Source organism: Gavialis gangeticus, unplaced genomic scaffold (assembly GCF_001723915.1).
Source record: "Gavialis gangeticus isolate Ggan-Ray unplaced genomic scaffold, GavGan_comp1, whole genome shotgun sequence".
NCBI lineage: Eukaryota > Metazoa > Chordata > Crocodylia > Gavialidae > Gavialis > Gavialis gangeticus.
The window spans coordinates 20,185,729-20,205,360 of NW_017729032.1; the positions used below are offsets into that span (position 1 = coordinate 20,185,729).

General features: G+C 42.1%; 1 protein-coding gene across 3 annotated transcripts in view; it reads left to right on the forward strand.

Annotated features, from left to right (window-relative positions):
* Positions 1 to 19,632, forward strand: part of DEUP1 (deuterosome assembly protein 1) — a 132,217-nt gene that overhangs the window by 37,506 nt on the left and 75,079 nt on the right. For 2 of the 3 annotated variants that reach the window (XM_019524598.1, XM_019524599.1), the window contains exons 2-4: positions 1,864 to 2,035; positions 2,891 to 2,986; positions 10,307 to 10,441. In XM_019524598.1, the coding sequence (XP_019380143.1) occupies positions 1,864 to 2,035; positions 2,891 to 2,986; positions 10,307 to 10,441 (403 nt within the window). Of the gene's footprint in view, positions 1 to 1,863; positions 2,036 to 2,890; positions 2,987 to 10,306; positions 10,442 to 16,243; positions 16,358 to 19,632 lie in introns of all 3 variants that reach the window. The other variant, XM_019524597.1, reaches the window with a different exon arrangement.

A 19,632-nucleotide genomic window follows, 5' to 3' on the forward strand; every position in this document is an offset into this window, starting at 1 on the left:
TGTGGTTGGGGAGTGAGGGCATGGGAGGGATTTGGGTACTTGTAGGTCAGGAGTGCAAGGCACCAGCAAGGACAGGGGGAAGGGGGAGGGGTCTGTGGGTTGGGAGTGAGGGGCTTGGGCCAGGGGGCTGTAGGGTGGGACTGAGGGTCTCCAGCATAGCCCAAGGGAGTGAGAGACTGGGTCAGGAGTAAGGGGCAGCAGCAGGGACAAGGGGCTGTGGGTTAAGAGTAAGGTGTTCCCCTGTCAGGTATCCTCTTTTTTGGAGCTGGAAATGAAATATAGTAACCCTAGTTCTGGTGACATTCTGAAAGTTGTTTCTGTGCTAACACTGCAGGATCAGACTCTTTCAATTTACCAGTTGATATCACTAGGCCGTGGGGGATTCATCTTCCGTGTACTACTCAAAGGTGTTCATCAGCTGAGTGGAATTTTTTAGTTGAATGGTTTATTCACTAAAAAATGCAGCAAACTTAGGTGTCTTTAACTTCCCTAAGTGTCTAACATTGTAACCAAAATAATTATGTTAATATTCTATCAAGTATTTCCAATTAAAATGTTCTTTTATTAAAACAGTTAATGAGTTTCTGCAAATACCAGTTCATTTAGATGTGATAGTTTTCCCTTAAGTAATTAGAGCAGACAGCTTTTCCTCGGGGATGAGCCATTTATACTTATGTAGTCTAAACATTTAGATAATTTAAGACAGGACTGGTAGAATATTCAGGGTAGAATTTGTTAAAACACTTATTTTCATGTTAATAGGTAACCTATCAACAATGTTCTCTTCAGTTAGCTTATCAAATTTTACCAAGCTGATTTTCCAGATGCTTCCTCATTTTATAGGACCTGTTCCATAACTGTGTTACTTATCTTTCACATGATGTAAAGGGAACTACAGGTTTCCCTCGCTGTATGAGGGTTCTGTATGTGCAAATTCACACTTACGTGATGACTCTTTTATACCAAAAATTCATTATATGCGAGGTAAATTCACTCTTATGCAATCGGTGTGGTGGAAGCCCGCAGTCAGCTGCTTTGTATGGTGCATTGTGGGAGTGACATGCACCAAAATTTAGTCTCCTGTGTGATCTCTGATCCTCGCTCATTGTTTGCGACACGTGTTTCTGTAGCTGCCATCTCCATTATAGCTTCTAAGCATCCCGCTATCTTATCCCCTCTCCCTGGCCCATCAATGAAGCCTTCACCACCCTCTCTTCACACTAACTAAACATGCACCACCACCCTGTGCTTGTGTGTACTATCTGCTGTTGGTGAGTGCCAAAATTGCCTTGTAAATGTGGTAGAAATGGGCCTGGGGGTCAGTACAGTCAAGGTGTTGGAAAGTATCCCTAGTTGTTACATTGTAAAGTGGGTTCCCTTTATGCCAATTCAAGTTATGAGCTGCTTTCCAGGAACACGTGCAGCATAGAGTGAAGGAAACCTGTAGTGTAAATCTTAAGTAATGCAGTAGTGAATCACCTCCAAAGTTTAAGGGGGGGAAAAACATATTTTTTCCATGTGGGTACAAGAAAGGAGAAGAAACCTTACATCATGTGATAAAGCATAACAAGCATTGCCTTAGCTACTAGAAGTTAACAAAAACAAGCCATGAATGGCAGGTGCAGTCTGGCTTCCTAGAAATCCAGAATACATTATAGCTTCCAACTTGCAAGCTAAGGAAAAACAATAAATTGAAATTCCATCTATATTTGAGGTCATCCTTTAGGTTTCAGTCTTTTTTTTCCCCCTATGTTCAAGACCTGATCTTCCCATGAAAGGAAATAAATTAAAGTTATTAAATAAACATATTTTCTCTCTCAAAAACTATATTTAAGAATATATTTAATTTGTTTATACTATTAGAGCTTCTCCATGTGAAGGTGAGCTTCAGGAATTAATGCACCAAATTGACATCATGGTAAGCAACAAAAAAGTGGAATGGGAAAGAAAGACACGAGCTTTGGAAGCGAAGATGGATGTCCGGGATCAAGAATTAGCAGATGCCCAAAGCAAATTGGATCAGAAAGGTCAAGAGGTACTTAATGAATGCCATCCTGTACAAAGATAGCATGTCTGAAGGAGTTTTCTAATAGCTTGTTCACTGCATATGTTTGCTCATTGAACCACTTCAGTGGTTCTATTCTGAAAAATTGCTAAAAAGTCCCATTAAGAAGTCCCATAATTATTCTATTGCAATGATGCTCAGACCAAGTAAACTCCATTTACAATTTAAAAAAAAAAGATTATCTGGTAGTTTTTTTTTCAAGTGCTGCCCTGCTAACTCCATCCAGGATTTGAAAGTCAAATGCTTGCTTACTTTCTTATGCATATTCAATAATTATAAAAGCTTTTCAGGTCTAATTAGAACCTCATGCATTCCTTTCCCAGTGCATTATTATGAATATTGTTGTTCTTATTTATTAATTTGTATTGCAGTACTACTTATAACTGCTTGTTAAAGCCCAAAGCTGTTCTGTGCTTTGTAGAGATGCAAAGATTTATCTGCAAAGTATGAACTTAGAGTGCAATTGTACATGGTGTCTTCAAATCATTTCCACAAGTGTAATTGCAGTTTAGTAAAATGAAGTTCATATTAGATGTTGGCCTATAGGGCTGCTTTCAAGGAAAAATCTTAACTTACATTGTCATGTATTATTACAATCAAATCACAATGCAACCACACAATGGACTTGATACTCATAAAATCTCGCACAATGTTTATGCAATTTAGTTTGCGGTATGTACTTTTACTTTTGAAAAAATTTTTAAACGTCTAGATTATAAAATAGTTACTTGTCTGGTAGTCTGATATGAAACTTTGTCTGTTTTAAATATTAGCTTTTGCAAAATATTTTGAAAAAATAAACCAGAATATTTATTCCAACTGTAGGTAGGGATGCTCAGACAAAAATTGGAGGACTTGCAGAAGACAAAATATGAGATGGCTAAGAATTATGAAGCTCAACTTCAAGCTCTGAAATCCCAAGTAAGGAAAAAGTCAAATTCAGTATTTTACAGTGGTTGTGATATATTCAGGTTAGTTTAGTAGATATTGAACTGGTGTTTTTTTAACTGTATCATTGTAACTTCATCAAAACATAGGAAAAGTAGTGCTTTAATGGACTTCAGGAGGTCATCTAGTCCAGTGGGTGTCAACTTTTTAGACAGACATGCCACAAATTAGGACCTCACCCTCCCCAAGTGCCACTCCAATCCCTTTCATCTGCCAGTCTGCTACTCTGCTTCCTGTCCTATATGCCACTGTACTGCATGTCCCCTCGTTGATCTGCTGTGTGCCTCACACACAGGCTGCCCGTGCTACTTGTAGCACATGAACTGCAGATTGGCCACTCCTGATCTGGTCTAACCTTCCTGATCAAGGCAGGTCCATGCCCAATTAAACAACCATGTCTATATGAGATCACAGTGTCACATCACAGTTTTTGCCACATGACACTACTATGCAGTAGTATCAGCCTACTGCACAGTCAGTGTCTTGTGTAGACATGGCCAACCAGTAGCTTAACAAACTAAGTTGGCATCCTCCCACCAGTTCCCTGAGTTGGTTGAAGTCACTTTTTTGATGTCCTGTGCCTTTATTCTGCTGCTCTCTTCCATTCTTCCCCTTAGGATCATGAACTCTATCATTTTGTGGTCACAGTCACATGTTACCTTCCACCTTCACATTCTCAACCAAATCCCCCTGTTTGAGAGCAACAGGTCCAGAAAAGTTTCCTCCTAGTTGGCTTTCTACCACCTGCACTGAAAAGTTATCCCTGGCAGACTCCCAAAACTTGATGCACTCCCTCTGTATTGCTATTACCCTCCCACCTGATGTCAGGGTAATTAGAGTCCCACATGAGCACCGGGTCTTTTGATTTGGAAATTTCCATCAGTTGTCTGAAAAGAGCTACAACCACTTCTTCCTGCTTTGGTGATCTATAGTTGATGCTCACCATGACATCAAGCTTTCAGTTCTTCTCTCTGACCTTGACCCAGAGGCTTTCAGTGGACCTGCCTCCCACTTATGTCACATTAGAACAAGCATGTGTTTGTTTCCTATTAAGCAATACCATCTCCTTTTTTCCTCTGCCAATCCTTCCTGAACAAGGTATAACCATGCTTCACAGTATCCAGTCATATGAACTATCCCACCAACTCCTCATTATCCCAATTTAATCAAACTTCGATTGAGCTATTCCTCATGCTTCTTACGTGTGTCTATAAACATTTTAAGTAACTAGCTGATTGTCCTAATTTCCTTCTAAGAACATTGCTAAGGCTCCTGCTGTTGCCTCCTGTTGCTTGGCTGTTAGCCAGTGACCTAGCTCTTTACTTACCTCCAGGTTTTGGCATATGTCCTCTCTTGAACCTAGTTTAGAGCCATTTTATATTGTGAGTTTAATTTATTTAATATTGTGCATTTAGTTTGCTGAGCTTCAGTCTCTGGTGCTTCTCAGATTTTAACAATGTAGTTTAGGCCAGGGCTGTCCAACTGGTGACCTGGAAGTTGCATGTGCCCCACCTTCCTCCCATCCAGCCACCATTTCCCCACAGTTGCTCCTGCTGAGGGCTCTTCACCCTCTTCCACCTTGTACTTTTTGCTCGGACTCCTGGGGTGGGGCAGCACAACAGAAAGGGGCTGGAGTGCCCGTGCTACACATGTTCTGGGAGAGAGGCCTGGGCTGCTTGCATTGTGTGTGCGTGCAGCAAAACAGGGAGCTGGGCTGCCTAAATTGATGGTGGGTGCTGCATGTGGCTGAAGTAGGGGGGAACCAAGATGCCTGTGTTGCAGCGGGGGGAAGGCCTGCCTACATAGTGTGCAGAGCCATGAAGGATGGAGCCAGGTTGCCCATGTGACAGGGGAACCCAGGGGAGGGGCATGCAGCTTACAGCTCTTGTGTCTGCTGCCTATGCTGTGTATGCCCCCCAGCTTCCTGGAAGTTGGACAGCCCGGATCTAGATAGTCCTAAGTTTGGTCTTAGGTTATTCATCTAATTCAGGGGTGTCAAACTCATCATCTGCCCTGGGCTGGATCCAGACCACAGAGCTCCTCATGGGCCAGATTGTTATGTAGCAGTGGCAGAGGTTAATGCAGACATTATTCATTCTCTCTTCTCCCCTGTGCCTCCCCATCATGGAATCCTCCTGGGGAGTGGTTGCTTGGGACAACTGTGGTCATGTCTGATCTCTGAGAGCACCCCCTGAAGCCAGCTCAAGCATGACTTTTAGAGTTTGGGGGGCAGAGGATGGAGCTCTGGCTCCTTCCTGCTCTGAGACCTTGCCCTTCCAGTTTCTCACTCTCCCTGATTGTTTGGTGGCCCTGACACCTGAAAGAGGGACTTTATCTCTTGTTGGGAAGAACGAATGCAACCCAAAGTTCCAATCAGCAAGAGAGACAGACAGACAGACAGACAACTGCTTTTGAATAAAGGCCACCCAGCCAGAGGTTCTGTGCCCCCCTCCAAAGCGTTAAGCAACCGACCCTGCACAGTTTAGAGCACACATAAAGGTAACTCAGCTCTTTTCTCTTCAGTCTCCCAATTCCAAAGCCTCAGAACTCCTCCATAGGTTTTTGTCACCAGAATGTGTCCTACAGACAACACCTTGCTTGTCCATTCCTTGCTTTGTCCATTGTCATGTTTTGCTCTCTCTCCCCTCTAGGCCCACTTTTGTTGAAGGGTCAACAAAGCTATTCAAGTCTCTGTAGATGGATGCGTCTTCTGTCACCTGGGGAAGCCAGTAACTCTGGCTTCACTATCTCTTTAACCCAATCTTTTCCCATGAACTAGCTTTGTAGGTAAACTGAGCCATGCAACATTATTACAACGTGAACACAGCTAACACAGAAATATTACCAAAAACCCATAGACCATCACGTCCCCACCAATGACACATGTCACCAATGGGTCTTTGTGTCCTTGATTTCAACAGCAGGCCTTCACCTTTCTACAAATGTCACAGAGCACACAAGCAATATCCATATGCTGGATCTAGCCCACAGGCCATAAGTATGACACCCTTGATCTAATGCTATTTCCAGTGATGTATATAGGTGAGAAATGGGAAGAAAACTCATCCAGCATTTGAACTTAATCTCCAAATGCACTTTCCAGTCAAACTTGAGATGAAACTTGGACTTGGCATGCCCAGGTACAGGTCCATGATTCTGACCTTAAGTCAACAACATTCCTCACTCATACCATCAAGCCTTCAAGTGGATCACCTATTCTTTTTACAGTTCTGTTATCTCTTCTGTCATCTCTTTTAATTTGTTTCTCTTTGTAAGGTGGGAAAATTGACTTGATAAACAGATTTATAAGCAAGCTGGAATGTTTTGCTTATTACCCAACTAATATTTTCAACCATGTAAGAAAGTGGCTATGGAACAAAAGCTGTTTTGTAACCTGAAGTGGTTCCCTGTGTTAGTAAGAAGATTTACATCTTGGCATGATATGTTGTGCATAATGGAGTGAAAAAAGAACACCGAGTGCATCTACATTCAGTACTATTAGCATGTAGCAATAAACTTTGTTGCATATTGCGTTGGAGTTTATTGCTCCCAGGTAACACATTTGAATATATGCCCAGGGCCAAAGCATGTTGAGCCAGGTCAGAGCAGCCCCAACTGGCAGAGAGCCTGAGGGGGTCAGCCTGCCAGCCTGGGATTGCTCTGACTGAGCTCAATGTGCTCCAGAGGAGCTGGCTGAGGCATGAGGGTACTCCAGTGTAGAGCTAGCCAGCAGGGAGCCCCTGCACTGTACCCTCGTGCCCCAGCCATCCCAGTCAGCATCTACACACGTGTTGCTGCACACTAAAGAACTCTGCCATAAGATAACGCTTTAAATACAAATGCTAACCTGTGACGGAGTTAATTAGTTTCCTGAGGCCTAACAGGGCTGCATATGTAGTTGTTGAGACTTTCCTGGGGAGATAATTAGGCAGCTCTGCAGTAAACATCTCATGGAGATGTGCCCACTAAATCTTAGCTCTAGTTGTTGGGTTTGTTTTAGAATAGCAAACACATCCTTCAGCTATAACAGATGTGTTTCTTATCTTCCAGTCTCAGATTTCCTCTTATCCTCTGACATCATGAATAATTTACCGTCATCTCAAAAACTGGTACAACTGAGCTCCAGATTTTTTCTCTATATCTTTTTCACTATATCACAACTTTCTGTTGCTGCTCCTTGTTAGGGAGACTTACAGCATGGGGTCATCTTTTATGACACTTTTACCATTCAGGGTATTTCTTCCCAATACACATCAGGCTATGATAAAATTCTTTCTTTTTATGGCTTCATAATATTTAAAAATCATTTTGACTCTGCCTAGCCATCCAAACAACTAAATAATTTCTCTATACTCTGAATATGTCTCATCTCTATTAATGTCACTTCTTTCTGTCTTGTCCTTACAAAAAGCACCACATGAAAATTCTCTTTGACTCAGCTCTTTTAACCCCTTCACTGGTTCCCCTTTGTTCTATGTATGTAAAGTCCAGACTTCTTGTTCTGGCTTTTCATACCACACCTTACTTTCTTGTAGATTGCATCTCCAACAATCTTACTTTTCCTTTCTCCCATATCCTGTGTTCTGCTAGAGACGCCTGGTTTGTCCTCTTCATTTAATTTTTGCATTCCTACCTCCCTGCCTTCTTCCATGCTGAAGGCAGCATTGCCTCCCTTCATGCTGTCTTTCAGCATGGAACACCCTATGTTGTATTTCTTTGTATAGTGTTTAGCACTGTGATTCAGTGCTGAAAAACAATACACTATAATATAGACCTCCTTTTGATCTAAGTACCTAAAACTTTAGGATCTTGCAGATAGTTCCAGTTGGGAGGAACTAGGTCTTTATACAATTGGGTCTTTATTTGACTCATTTATGTTTATTTACAAAGAATCTACAAAATCTTCTTGCCCCAAACACAACAGGAACCAAACAAAAGACTATGTGCACAGTTCTCTCCTTTTCCATCAGCCCCTAGTATAGAGGCGCACTCAGGTTTTTTCCAGGGCCATACTCCCAGTTCTTGTTTTGGTCTTTTCATCTCTGCTTCTTTCAAATGCAAACAAAAAGAACTCTACCAATCCATGCCTTAACCTCTATGGGTGCATCTACATGTGCAATTAAAGAGCCACAATAAACTCTGGTACACATTATGCCAGAGTTTATTGCTCCCAAGCGCCATGTTTGAACATGTGTCCAGAACCGCAGCATGTTGAGCCAGGTCGCAGCAGCCCCAGCTGGCAGAGGGCCCAGAAGAGTCAGCCAGCCAACCCAGGGCTGCTCTGATCTCATTCAACATGCTGTGAAGGGGCTGGCTGGGGCATGAGGGTGCTTCAGTGCAGGCAGGCAGCCCCCACAGTTAAGCACTTTCATGCCCCAGCCAGCCAGGGCAGTGTCTACACATGTGCTGCTGTGGAGGTTTTTTACTCTGCAGCAAGACAGCACTTGTATTTATAAGTACTATCCTGCTGCAGAGTAAATTAGTTTACTCCAGCCTAATAGGGGCACACATGTAGAAGCTGAGATGTTTACTGCACAGCTCGTTAAGCAATTGTGCAGAAAACGTCTTATGTAGATATGCCTTTTGTTTACTATGTCAGTCCTTGAGAAACCTCTCAGTCGGTATAACATTGCCTTTGTTCAGATTTCTTTTTTTTCCCAATGGCCTCTTATAGCTTATTGCTAAACGTCAGTCATTCAGCCTGAACTTTCAGTTTAGGTGGAGTTTGGTAACATCCATTTGTAGTAGGACATGAGTTTTGGGTGATTAAAATGAATATTAAAAATGACCTAAAATTTACTGAGAAGCAAAGTTTTGGGGGTAATATCTTTGGTTGGACCACCTGCATAGTTGAGAGGGATGTTAGACAACCTTGTAGGTGCATGGTGCCCTTTCTGAGGTTTGGCCTAGACCTGAGGAAGGGCACTATGTACCCAAAAACTTACTATGCAGTTGGTCCAGCCAAAGGTATTACACCCCCAGCATCAACTCCCAAAAAAAAAAAAAAAAAAAGCCTCTCCTCTCAGATATTCTTTAGATTATTACAGCCACAGCAACACTTCTACCTAACTAAAATTTACCAGCATGTATGCACAAAACATTGTGGCTGAAGAACTCATAGCTTTTAGTCCCCTAAATCACGGGTTGGCAAACTATGCCCCACAGACTAGATCCAGCCCATAATGAAAAGACTGGATTTGGCCTGTGGTTGCTCAGAGAATCAGCAGCATGCTTCAGCTACAGCACTAAAAAAGGCATCTCCAGGGTCCTATTGCCTGCTGTTTTCAGTTTAGTCTCTCTGTTGAAACAGAGGAGGCATCCCTGGGGTCCTAGCACCTATCTTTTTTTTTTTTTATCTGTTCCCTTCACAGTGATCTGTTGATCACTGAAGAAGTATAGGGGTGCAGCTTGTAGCTGGGACTGGATTGCAAGCAGTACCTTATGGTGACAAATGTTGCCAATACCTGCCCTAGATTATTTGAAAAAGTTTCGTTATTAAAATATATAAAATGTTTACAATTGTGATGACAATGGCCATTTCAATAATGGCCCAGTTCCTTCCACCTTAGTTCCTCTGAGAATCCAACTCCTACTGGCTGCTGTTCTCCTTCTATCCTATGGCATATGCCTTTTGCTTCTTAGTTTGCCTATTTCCATGTGGTACCCATCACTTGTTGTCACTCCCCTTGGCATCTTCCACTTGCCATCTGTGGCTCAAGAACCATCCTTTCATTGTAGGTGATACTGTGCAAAGTAATATTTAGTATCCAAAGAATAATAGGCATTTTTGACACTTGATGATCCTGAATTAATGGAGTCCTCACATGCCTGATAGTTCAACAGGTTTCATGTTAAAATTAAGCTTTTAAGCATCTTAAACACCTTAAGATTTTCATGAATACACAGAAACCAGTAAATCCTTCATTCTACATACTGAAGTACCTTTAAAATTGTCAACACAAGATGGCACTAAACAAATGTAAAACAATTCATATAAACATAATACAGGAAGCAACTTATATGGTTAAAAACAAGTATTGTACAAAATTTCAGTAACATAAACAGCTATCAAGTCTGTCTGTGTTTATCTGGGCAGTTTCTAAACATTTGTGGCTGGCTGAAAACTTGGTCTTGGTGACCTTAACAACTAGTAAGTGGTACTTTTTTGCACAGTCTGAATAATGAGAATGTTTAAGTTTCCTTTGCCAATATAATTTAGGTAAAAGGCTAGTAGGTTGGATAGGATGGAAAAGCTATGCACATTATCGTATTTATATCTCCTTTTGTTTTCAGTTTTCTAAACTGACACAGAGTTATGAAAAGTTACAGTTACACCAACTAAAACAAGACAGGGTTCAAGATAAAGAAAGAGGTCAAGAAAATCAAGAAGCTCCATTTGAATTCAGTAATTTAAACAAGAAATTGGAGGTAAGCCTATTTTTATTATAACACATTAATATATCTTTAGGATTAAATGTAGTTTAAAATTGCACATAATTCCTGTCTTTAAGCTTTTAGCTTATACAGCTCACTATCCTTGATTGCTAATGTGCATGTTGGATACTGTCAACCAACAAGCAGTAACTCTGGAAGTATTCTTTCAGTATTTGGAAGTATTCTGGAAGGTTCTTTGGGTTATTAAACCAACTAAATAGTTGGAGAAATGTATCTTGGCAAGCTTTCAGGTTTAAAAACCCTTTGTCGGGTTGAAGAAGCATCTGCAGTTGGTGCGCGTTCTTCCTGGATGGATTGAATAGTAAAGAAGCCAGAGGCTGGTATTTTCCTGCCTAGAATGAAGGGGCTGGACCCGATGATCTGCAAGGTCCCTTCTAGCCCCTAACAATCTATGAATCTATGCATGCAAGAAAGCCAGTCAGTGAAACTGTAAATTGAGGTGTCAGGGGTGAGACGAGCCTATGAACTTCACTGCATCAGCCTCCTAGATACGAAAACTCATGGACTCAATATAGACATTGGATTTATGACACATTATAACCTGCCTGACATCTGACTCCCCAGGTACCTCTCCACTTTTACCTGCTACATCCCTATTCTCCCCCCAACCCCGTCTTCCAGCCTGTCTCTTACCCCCTGACACCTAAATTTAGATTTTCACTGACTGGCTTTCTTGCATGCATAGATTCATAGATTGTTAGGGGCTGGAAGGGACCTTGCAAGTCATCGGGTCCGGCCCCCCCATTCTAGGCAGGCAAATACCAGCCTCTGGCTTCTTTACTATATTTATTCTATCCAGGACAAGTCCTCTGGCATCGTCCTGGCTCCTGTCCTCTGTTGTGGACCCCTCCAGTGGGTCCAGTTCTGAGTTGCTCGGCATCCACCAGCGTCACTCGTGCCTGGCATGGGAAGCACCCTCACCGTCCACTCCCCATGGTGCTTCTCCCATAGTCTCCCCGGTGCCAGTTTTTATTCTGGCCCAGCGGCATCCAGGGATGACGTCACCCACCCGTGCTGGCATCAGCTAGAAATGGACGCAGCTCACAAACTGCACGGGCGCTTTGTGCCGGCGCAGCTTGTTCACCTCTTCCCAGCCTGGAATGAGTACGTTTGCCCTGGCGTCAGAGCTTTTCCCCCAGGGATGGGCTGCCCCCTGGGACAATAATAGTCTATGGCCGAATCTCCAAATCCAAATCAAATCAGGACAGTGATTCTAATTACCGAATCAAATCACTGTCCCTCTGAATTAGCTGAATCTGAATTGAATATTTGCTGCTTTGCACAGGCCTAATAGTCACCTACAGACTGACTTGAATCCATTCCTAAATAGCTGACATCATTATGTACCCAACTGGGAATCTGAAAGTCCTGGGTCCTAGTCTCCTCTCACCCAACAGGAGTTTGATCCCAAGTCTCTCTGCCCAGCACAGCATTCTAATCACCACACCACAGGTCAGTCACTATCCAGCCTGGATTTTGAAGTCCTCTGGGCAGCCACAAGAAGGGCACATGTGAGACCTGGAAGAAGAGTGGAAGCCAGAGCATGTCTGGCCCAAGTGAGGTAGCTGCTGGCTTGGAACTGAGGAGACCCAGTTTGGGCCCTTGGTCCTAGTGAGGCAGGTGGTTTCCTACTTGTACTGTCATTGTTTTGAAGCCGACACTCTGGGCAGCCACAAGAGGTAGGTCTGTGGGAGATGTGGGGCCATGAGGAAGGGAGTAAGCCAATGTTGACGTTAGTGGCTCAGCTTCAGAAGGAGAATCCATGCCCAGCTGGGGGTGGGCTGGGAGCTGTCCCACCAGTGGGGCAGCTGCCAGAAATCTCCTGGCTGGCATGGAGTTGTCCTGCTGGTGGGGTAGCTGCAAGCGAGCCCCTAGCTTAGCAGAGACTCTCCACCCAGCCCAAAGCTGTTCAGCTGCCCCACTGACAGGACAGCTCCTAGTCAGCCCCCAACTGAGCAGGGAAGCAAAATGCTCCCCATTTCTGGCACTGCTCAGCTCCCAGGTCCCATGGCACAGCTTCAACAGGAAAAACAGAAAGAAACCTACAGATATTCGGTTAGTTGATGATTAGAGCATTCACTTAGCTTCAAATACTCAGGCAGAGAAAGAAATAGACTTCAGGTCTCTCCTGCATGTCCCAGCCACTGAGATATGGAGTAAAGTTAGGTGGGGTTATCTACATGTGCAATTATGGTGCATGAATAAACTGCAGAGCTTGTCGCTCTGGAGTTTATTGCTCCTGGGTATGCCATTTGAATGTATGCCTCAGAGCAATAAACTGCAGAGCAATAAGCTTTGTACTTTATTCACGTGCAGCACGTTGAGATGGAGCAGAGCATTCCCAGCTGGCAGGGGATTCCAGGGGTCAGCCTGCCAGCCCGGGCTGCTCACCACAGCTCGATGTGCTGTGGAGGGGCTGGCTGGAACACAACAGTGCTTCTGTGCACTGAAACACCCCTGTGCCTCAGCCAGCCGAGCAGCATCTACACGTGCAGGGCTGCAACATTTTTTACTCCACAACAGGATAGTACTTGTATTTACTATCCTGCTACAAGTACTTTCTTGCTGCAGAGTAAATTAGTTTAGTTTATTCCAGCCTAATAGGAGCACATATATAGACACTGAAACATTAACTGCACAGCTAATTAGTCAACTGCACAGTGAACGTTTCCTGCAGATGTGCCTGGTATCCATTACTTTCTCTTCCTTCAGCTCAGTTTTGAAAGTACCTAATTTGCTCTGAGAATGCCTATCTTAGTTGTACGAACCAATGTAGTAGGTAAAGGCATGCCTGATTTGGGGATTTCAGTGGATCTTAGACATGAGCTTCCAATACATTCAGCACTGTTAAGAGTTTAATTTAGGCACATTAGGACTTGGAATGACTCTAGCTTTAAGCATCAACAGTTTTAGGAATCTACATTTTGGACTTAGGCATCTAAGCTAGCAGTTAGGCTGGCCTTAAATGCCTAAAACTTTTTATGGGTGTAGTCTGACATCATAAGTAATATAAGGCAGGGTGTCTCCTCAAACAGCAGCACATGATTCACAAGATGAGCTAAGAGACTTCAAATAGTTAGTGGGCATTTTTACATGTGTGCTTTACTGCACAGTAGACTAATTTACTTTGCAGTAAAGTATCGCCATCTACATATGCATGGGAATCAGACAAGTGTAGACTAATTTACAGCACCATCAGATAGTCCCATCAGACACAGGTACTATCTGACAGCAGAGTAAATTACTGTGCTTAAACGCACATGTAGATGGTGATGTTGGGAGTAGTTTACTTTGACTCGAATAAACCAGAGTTTATTCATTTGCATTAATTGCAAGTGTAGATGCGCCCAGTGTCAAAAAACATTCCAATCTGTTGTTATTTTTCTGAGTTCTTTGCTCTATTATTTTTCTGTAGTCAAAAAACAAAAGCTAATAGCTGGTATTTTCTGAGGGTTTTCTTGGCTCTATCAAGGTTAAGAACTACTGATATAGGAGCATCAACCTTCCTCCTTCATATGATAGTTTCTGCTTGATAAGCCACATTATCAGCCTTCTCAAATTAATGTGGCTGGTGTACTATTATAAAATCTGTCAGGATTTGGAATTCACCAGAGATACTAACAGTTATTACTACTACCATAAGAACTGTTACTCAGAGCTAAATACATGACAGCCATGACATCTGTAGACCCTGCTAATCTAAGAGTGACCTTATCCAATGTTAGAATATGAATACAATGGAACACAATTCTACCATTTGGTAAATTATGTAGTAGGAAAAATGAATGCTTGGAATATGTTCAGCAGATTCTACTCTTAAGAAAATAATTACTGTAGTGACAATCTATTAAGATCAGAAATACTTTAATAGAACCTTGAACCTATAGCCCTCGGTTTGTAGTCCGAATATCCATTGTAAATGACTTTGTAAAGCTAAAAGAAAGGTTCTTTGAATTTACTGGAATGCAGAAACAGAGAGTAAGAATAGAATATAGAAAGGCTGTGGATCATTTAATGTTAAAAGGCATGGTTGTTGCTATTCACGGGGCATGTCTATATGTGCAATTAATGCAAAGCAATAAATTCCAGAGTTTATTGATTCCAGACACATGTCAAACAGTGTGCCCGGGAGCAATAAACTCCAGAGATTCTTGCACACGTTCAAATGGTGCACCTGGGAGCAATAAACTCTGGAGTTTATTGCTGTTTGAACATGTGCCCAAGAACACAGCACGTTGAGCCAGGTTGGAGCAGTATCAGCTGGCAGGAGGTCCATGGGAGAGCGGCGGGGGGTTAACCTGCCAGCTTGGGGCTGCTTCCTCAACCTCAGTATGCTGCAGAGGGGCTGGCTGGGGCACAAGGGTGTTTCAGTGCAGGGCTAGCTGGCAGGCAGCCCCTTCACTGAAGCACCTTTGTGTCCAAGTCAGCCAGGGCAGCTTCTACATATGCACTGCTGTGGAGTTTTTTACTATATACTATAGTATATAGTATTTACAAGTACTGTCCGGCTGTGGCGTGTGTTAGTTTACTTCAGCCTAATAGGGGCATGCATGTAGATGCTGAGATGTTTACTGTACAGCTAATTAGTCTACTACACAGTAAACCTCTCGTGTAGATATGCCCACTATCAGCAGCAAACAAAACCTGATTGTTGAAAATTCACAGTTCACACTGGTCTAAGTTAACTATGCAAGTTAATCTAGATCATGGAAACTAGCTTTCCATTATATTCTTAGTCTAGCTGGTAAAGTTATTATAACTTGGACCATGTAACTTGGCTGATTTTTCATCTTTCCCTGAAAGAGAGGTAATCTCCAATAGCTATGGAGCTCTATTTACTTATTTTTTTTAGATATTATCTTCAAAGCTTAGTTGTGACTATTTAAATTCTAACGTTATTAAGCAATTAACAAGCATTAACCTCCATCACAGAAGTTTGATTACATTAAAAATTACAAATCAGGTTTTGGTTTAAAAACTTCTTCCTACCCTTTAAAAATCCCACAGTGGGCGTGCCTCCATGAGACGGTAACTGCACAGTAGCCTAATAACACTGTGCAGTAGTGTGTCACAGCATGGACAGTATTAATATGATACTGCGCAGTATTATTAGGCTACTGCACAGTATCATCACTATAAAGGTGTTCACCAGTGCTATTGTGCAAGAACTCTGATTACTGTGCATTTATTTAGTACTTGATTATACAAGTACTAAATTAAATGTGCTGTAACCATTGTGCATTATTAATAAATGTGTAGATGCACCCAGGGAGAATCAATAGCAGAAAAGAGGGCAAGTAGGAAAATGTATTCCCTCCATTGGCCACCCCATATTCTGCAGACAGAAAACTATAAACCTTTATTTACTGATGCATTAATTCAGTTTCCAGTGATGTAAACTCACTGAAATCAAGGAACTTACTCTCATAAAACTGAAGGAACATAATGGTGAATCAGGCTCCTAAGATCCTGAAATAATATAAAAGTTTAATACGTTTCTAACATTTGACTTCAGTTATTGTGCATGTTAGCCAAATTGGTCATATTAATGCCTTTTTTCACATACAGCAACTTTTTTGCTGCAAAAGGAGAAAATACTTTTTTCCATTTGATTTAATTTTTTTTGGATAAAATTGTCCCTGCATATGTATTGATAACAAAAGACTTTATTTTTAGAGATATAAAAGCTCAGCATTACTTTTAAGAATTCATTGCTACAACTTAGAGAGAGATTATGATTTCAAAACGTAATAATCTTGTGTTCCTTTTTCTCAGGAGTTTAAAGCAAAATCAAGAGAATGGGATAAGAAGGAGACATTATATCAAAACCATCTAGTTTCTTTAGATGCTCAACAAAAATTACTGTCTGAGAAATGTAATTTATTTCAGGTACAGTTCCTATCTTCCTGCTTTAGAGAGAAAACTAGAATTAAATGAACCTAAATGCTCAGCTGAAGAGATGTTTTAGAAAGAAAATATCTTTAGCTAAAGCCCTGCTAAGTTTACAGTGAATATAAATGTATACAAGTTGCTGTAAATTCAAGTGAATACACCCTGAACTATCTACTACATATTATTTGGCATAGACTTTTTCACATTTTTCTATTGTAATATGAATAAATTTAAAAAATTGGAAAACAATGTATTTAGTCACACACAAGACAAGGTTTCCCTCCCCAATTAAACTACTGTTAAAAGCCACATGTGCTTCGTAATGGAAACCAGCTACAAAGTTGACTAGACATAGCCAACACTATAAAATATGTGAGCTATATTGGACAAATATGCTCATGAGAACCTTGTGTCAGGATGGATTAGTACAACCCATCTAAAATATACTGAAGTACTAATTGAGCTCAGCCCCCCTCAGTGGAAACACTTTTTCAAGTCATGGTGAGCTCTTGAGCTATGAGGTTCTTGGTAAAAGAATTAAGGAGCATGGAGTACAAGTGGTGTTCTCATTGATCCTTCCCATGGTAGGGGTCCAGGCAGAGATCCCCATATCCTGGAAGTGAATGCATGGCTGAGACTATGGTGCCGATGTGAAGGCTTCAGCTTCTTTGACCACAGGGAGATGTGCTTGGGAAGAGGGATACTATCAAGAGATGGGATCCATCTGATGAGAACAGGGAAGAGCATCTTTGGTGGTCATCTGGCCAACCTAGTCAGAAGGACTTTAAACTAAGTTTCATGGGGGATGGTGATCAAAACCCTTCAGCAACAAAGCATGCAGTCCAGAGGGAGAAGGGCTCAGAGAAGCAACTCAGCTCTGGGAAAGGGCCAGAGAGCTACAGGACTGCAACAGGTAGCACAAAAAGGAAGCAAGGCAGTCAAAATGCAAAATACATCCAATGCATGTATACATATGTGAGAAGTATGGGGAATAAACAAGATGAGTTGGAAGCTACAGTCTGTGAAAAGAACCAAAATCTGACTGGCATCACTAAGACCTGGTGGAGCAACTCTTATGACTGGAATGGGAACCTTAAGGATTACACTCTGCTTCAGAAGGACAGGGTTGGGAGAAAAGGTGATGGTGTTGCCTTGTATGTCAAAAACACATACACTAGTTTCTTGGGTCAGGCAGAAGAATACAGCAAAGCAGAATTTGGGTGAAGATGAAAGATGTGGCACTGCTGTAATGGTGGGGATTTATTATAGGTAGAGTAGCCATAGGTCCCAGTTTGGCCAGAACATTCCAGAATTTTGTAGCCTGGTCCTGATAGATTGGTCAAAAGTGCCAGGCTGAAGTCTACTGGGGAGGTGGAGCAGAGAGGAGAGGAGGACATGGACTAATGGTTTGAAGTTTCAGCAAATTAAATTTAGGTGGAATATCCAGAAATAAGACTTCATGGTGAGAATAGTGAGACAGTGGAACGGATTGCCTAGGGAAGTTGTGGATTCTCCATCACCAGAAGTGTTCATGAAGAGGTTGGACAGCCACTGTTTGGGGATGATCTAGGTATAGCTATGCCTGTTTTCTACTATGGGTGTTTCCCATGCTTCTGAGCTTTGCTAGGTGCTCCCGAACATACCACCCCCATCCGTTTTTTTTTGCTATAGGTGTCATAGTGTTTTTAAGCCTCTCCAAAGACATTGGGTGTTGACTACAGTCAAGGCTGGGGATTTCAACTGAGGTGTGCCTGTTCTGCTAAGAGCAAAGCCAGAGGTTCCTGGCTAGAGGGTCTTGCCCCTCCACCAAGAGTCAGACCAATTGCCGTATTTGGGATCAGGAAAGAATTTTACCCCATGGCTAGATTAGCATGGACTGTGGGGGGGTTTGCCTTCCTCTGTAGCGGAGGGGCATGGCCCTCTACCCGGGACCTCTTGAGTATATATTGACAACATTTTATAGAAGCAAGACATTGGCTGCCGTGGTTTCCTTGCTTGACCTGTGGCAAGTTAGGGTGTTAGGTCTGTGTTGAGTCAGGGCTGAGAATGTAGAGTTTAGATTACAGTTGTACGGGATGATTTAGATGGGGGTAATTCTGCCTCAGGCAGAGGGTTGGACTAGATGACCTCTGGAGATTAATTCCAACCCTACTTCTCTAAGACACTACATTGAAGACATTCCAACTTCCTCTTCACTCCTGCAGCTGAACTGCACCTTTCTTTCCCATTTCAAATGATTCCTGTTCCTCACCAGCCTTAAATATCTGGCAAATATCAATGAACAGGCCCCTAACAGTTCTTTGGGTGTCATCAGGCCCAGAATCTCACCGTTGCCCCTTCTCAGCCTGCCGCATATCATTAGTGTGGCCCCACCCTCCATACTGGACCAGGCAACCATGCATCTCGTGTATATATTTTGGAGGGTCCCAAGACTCATGACAAGAACACCCAGTTCAAATCATGAATGGGAGCTAATTAGCAAAGGAACACTAATTAATAAATGAGTGGGGGTATCTTGAGTACACACACATACTGAGCAGTTCTGAGCTATGGGGTCATCATTGACTCTGGTGGGGCTCAGCCCAGTGATAAATCATGAGCCTTTTGGATTTAGACTAATACTATGTATGGTTTGTGCTCTATGAATAAATAGATGCTAAAGTGTTGTTTAAAATTATGTTTATGAAATACCTGTGCTAAATCTTTCAGCAGTTTCAAAAAATGTAAAATTTATGAATTATAGATAAGTTAAGTCTGTGGGTATTGTATATAAATTGCTATTGTGTTTGTTTCAGGGTCAGTTTTTTCAGATTTGCTTCTCACTTCCATGTACTCAGGAAGAGCAATGTCTGACAGTAAAAAAGAAGGGGAAAAGGCTGTAGGGGAAAGAAGTTATGGGGGGTCAAAGAGGTTACCTGATCCCCCAGATTTGTTTTCCCTGCTGTAGTGGTGAGAGAGGGACAAATTCAAGGCAAACCTCCAATAATTAGATTCTATACCTAGAAAATTATATCAAATTTATAAATTTTCCATATATTTAATCTAACTATAAGAGTATCATCTTATAATCAAGGATGTGTTATAGTTGAGAAATTATAGTATAACATATCAAAATAACATATACTCTTTTATATTAACACTAGCAAAGTGCCTGTCAAGAATGATGGGCAGGCAGTGGGGACAGAGCGCTACCACCTCTCACTGCCATCATGCTGCATCTGGCCGCACACAGCCCCTACCCCCCCCACCCCCCAAGACGCATTGCTAATTGG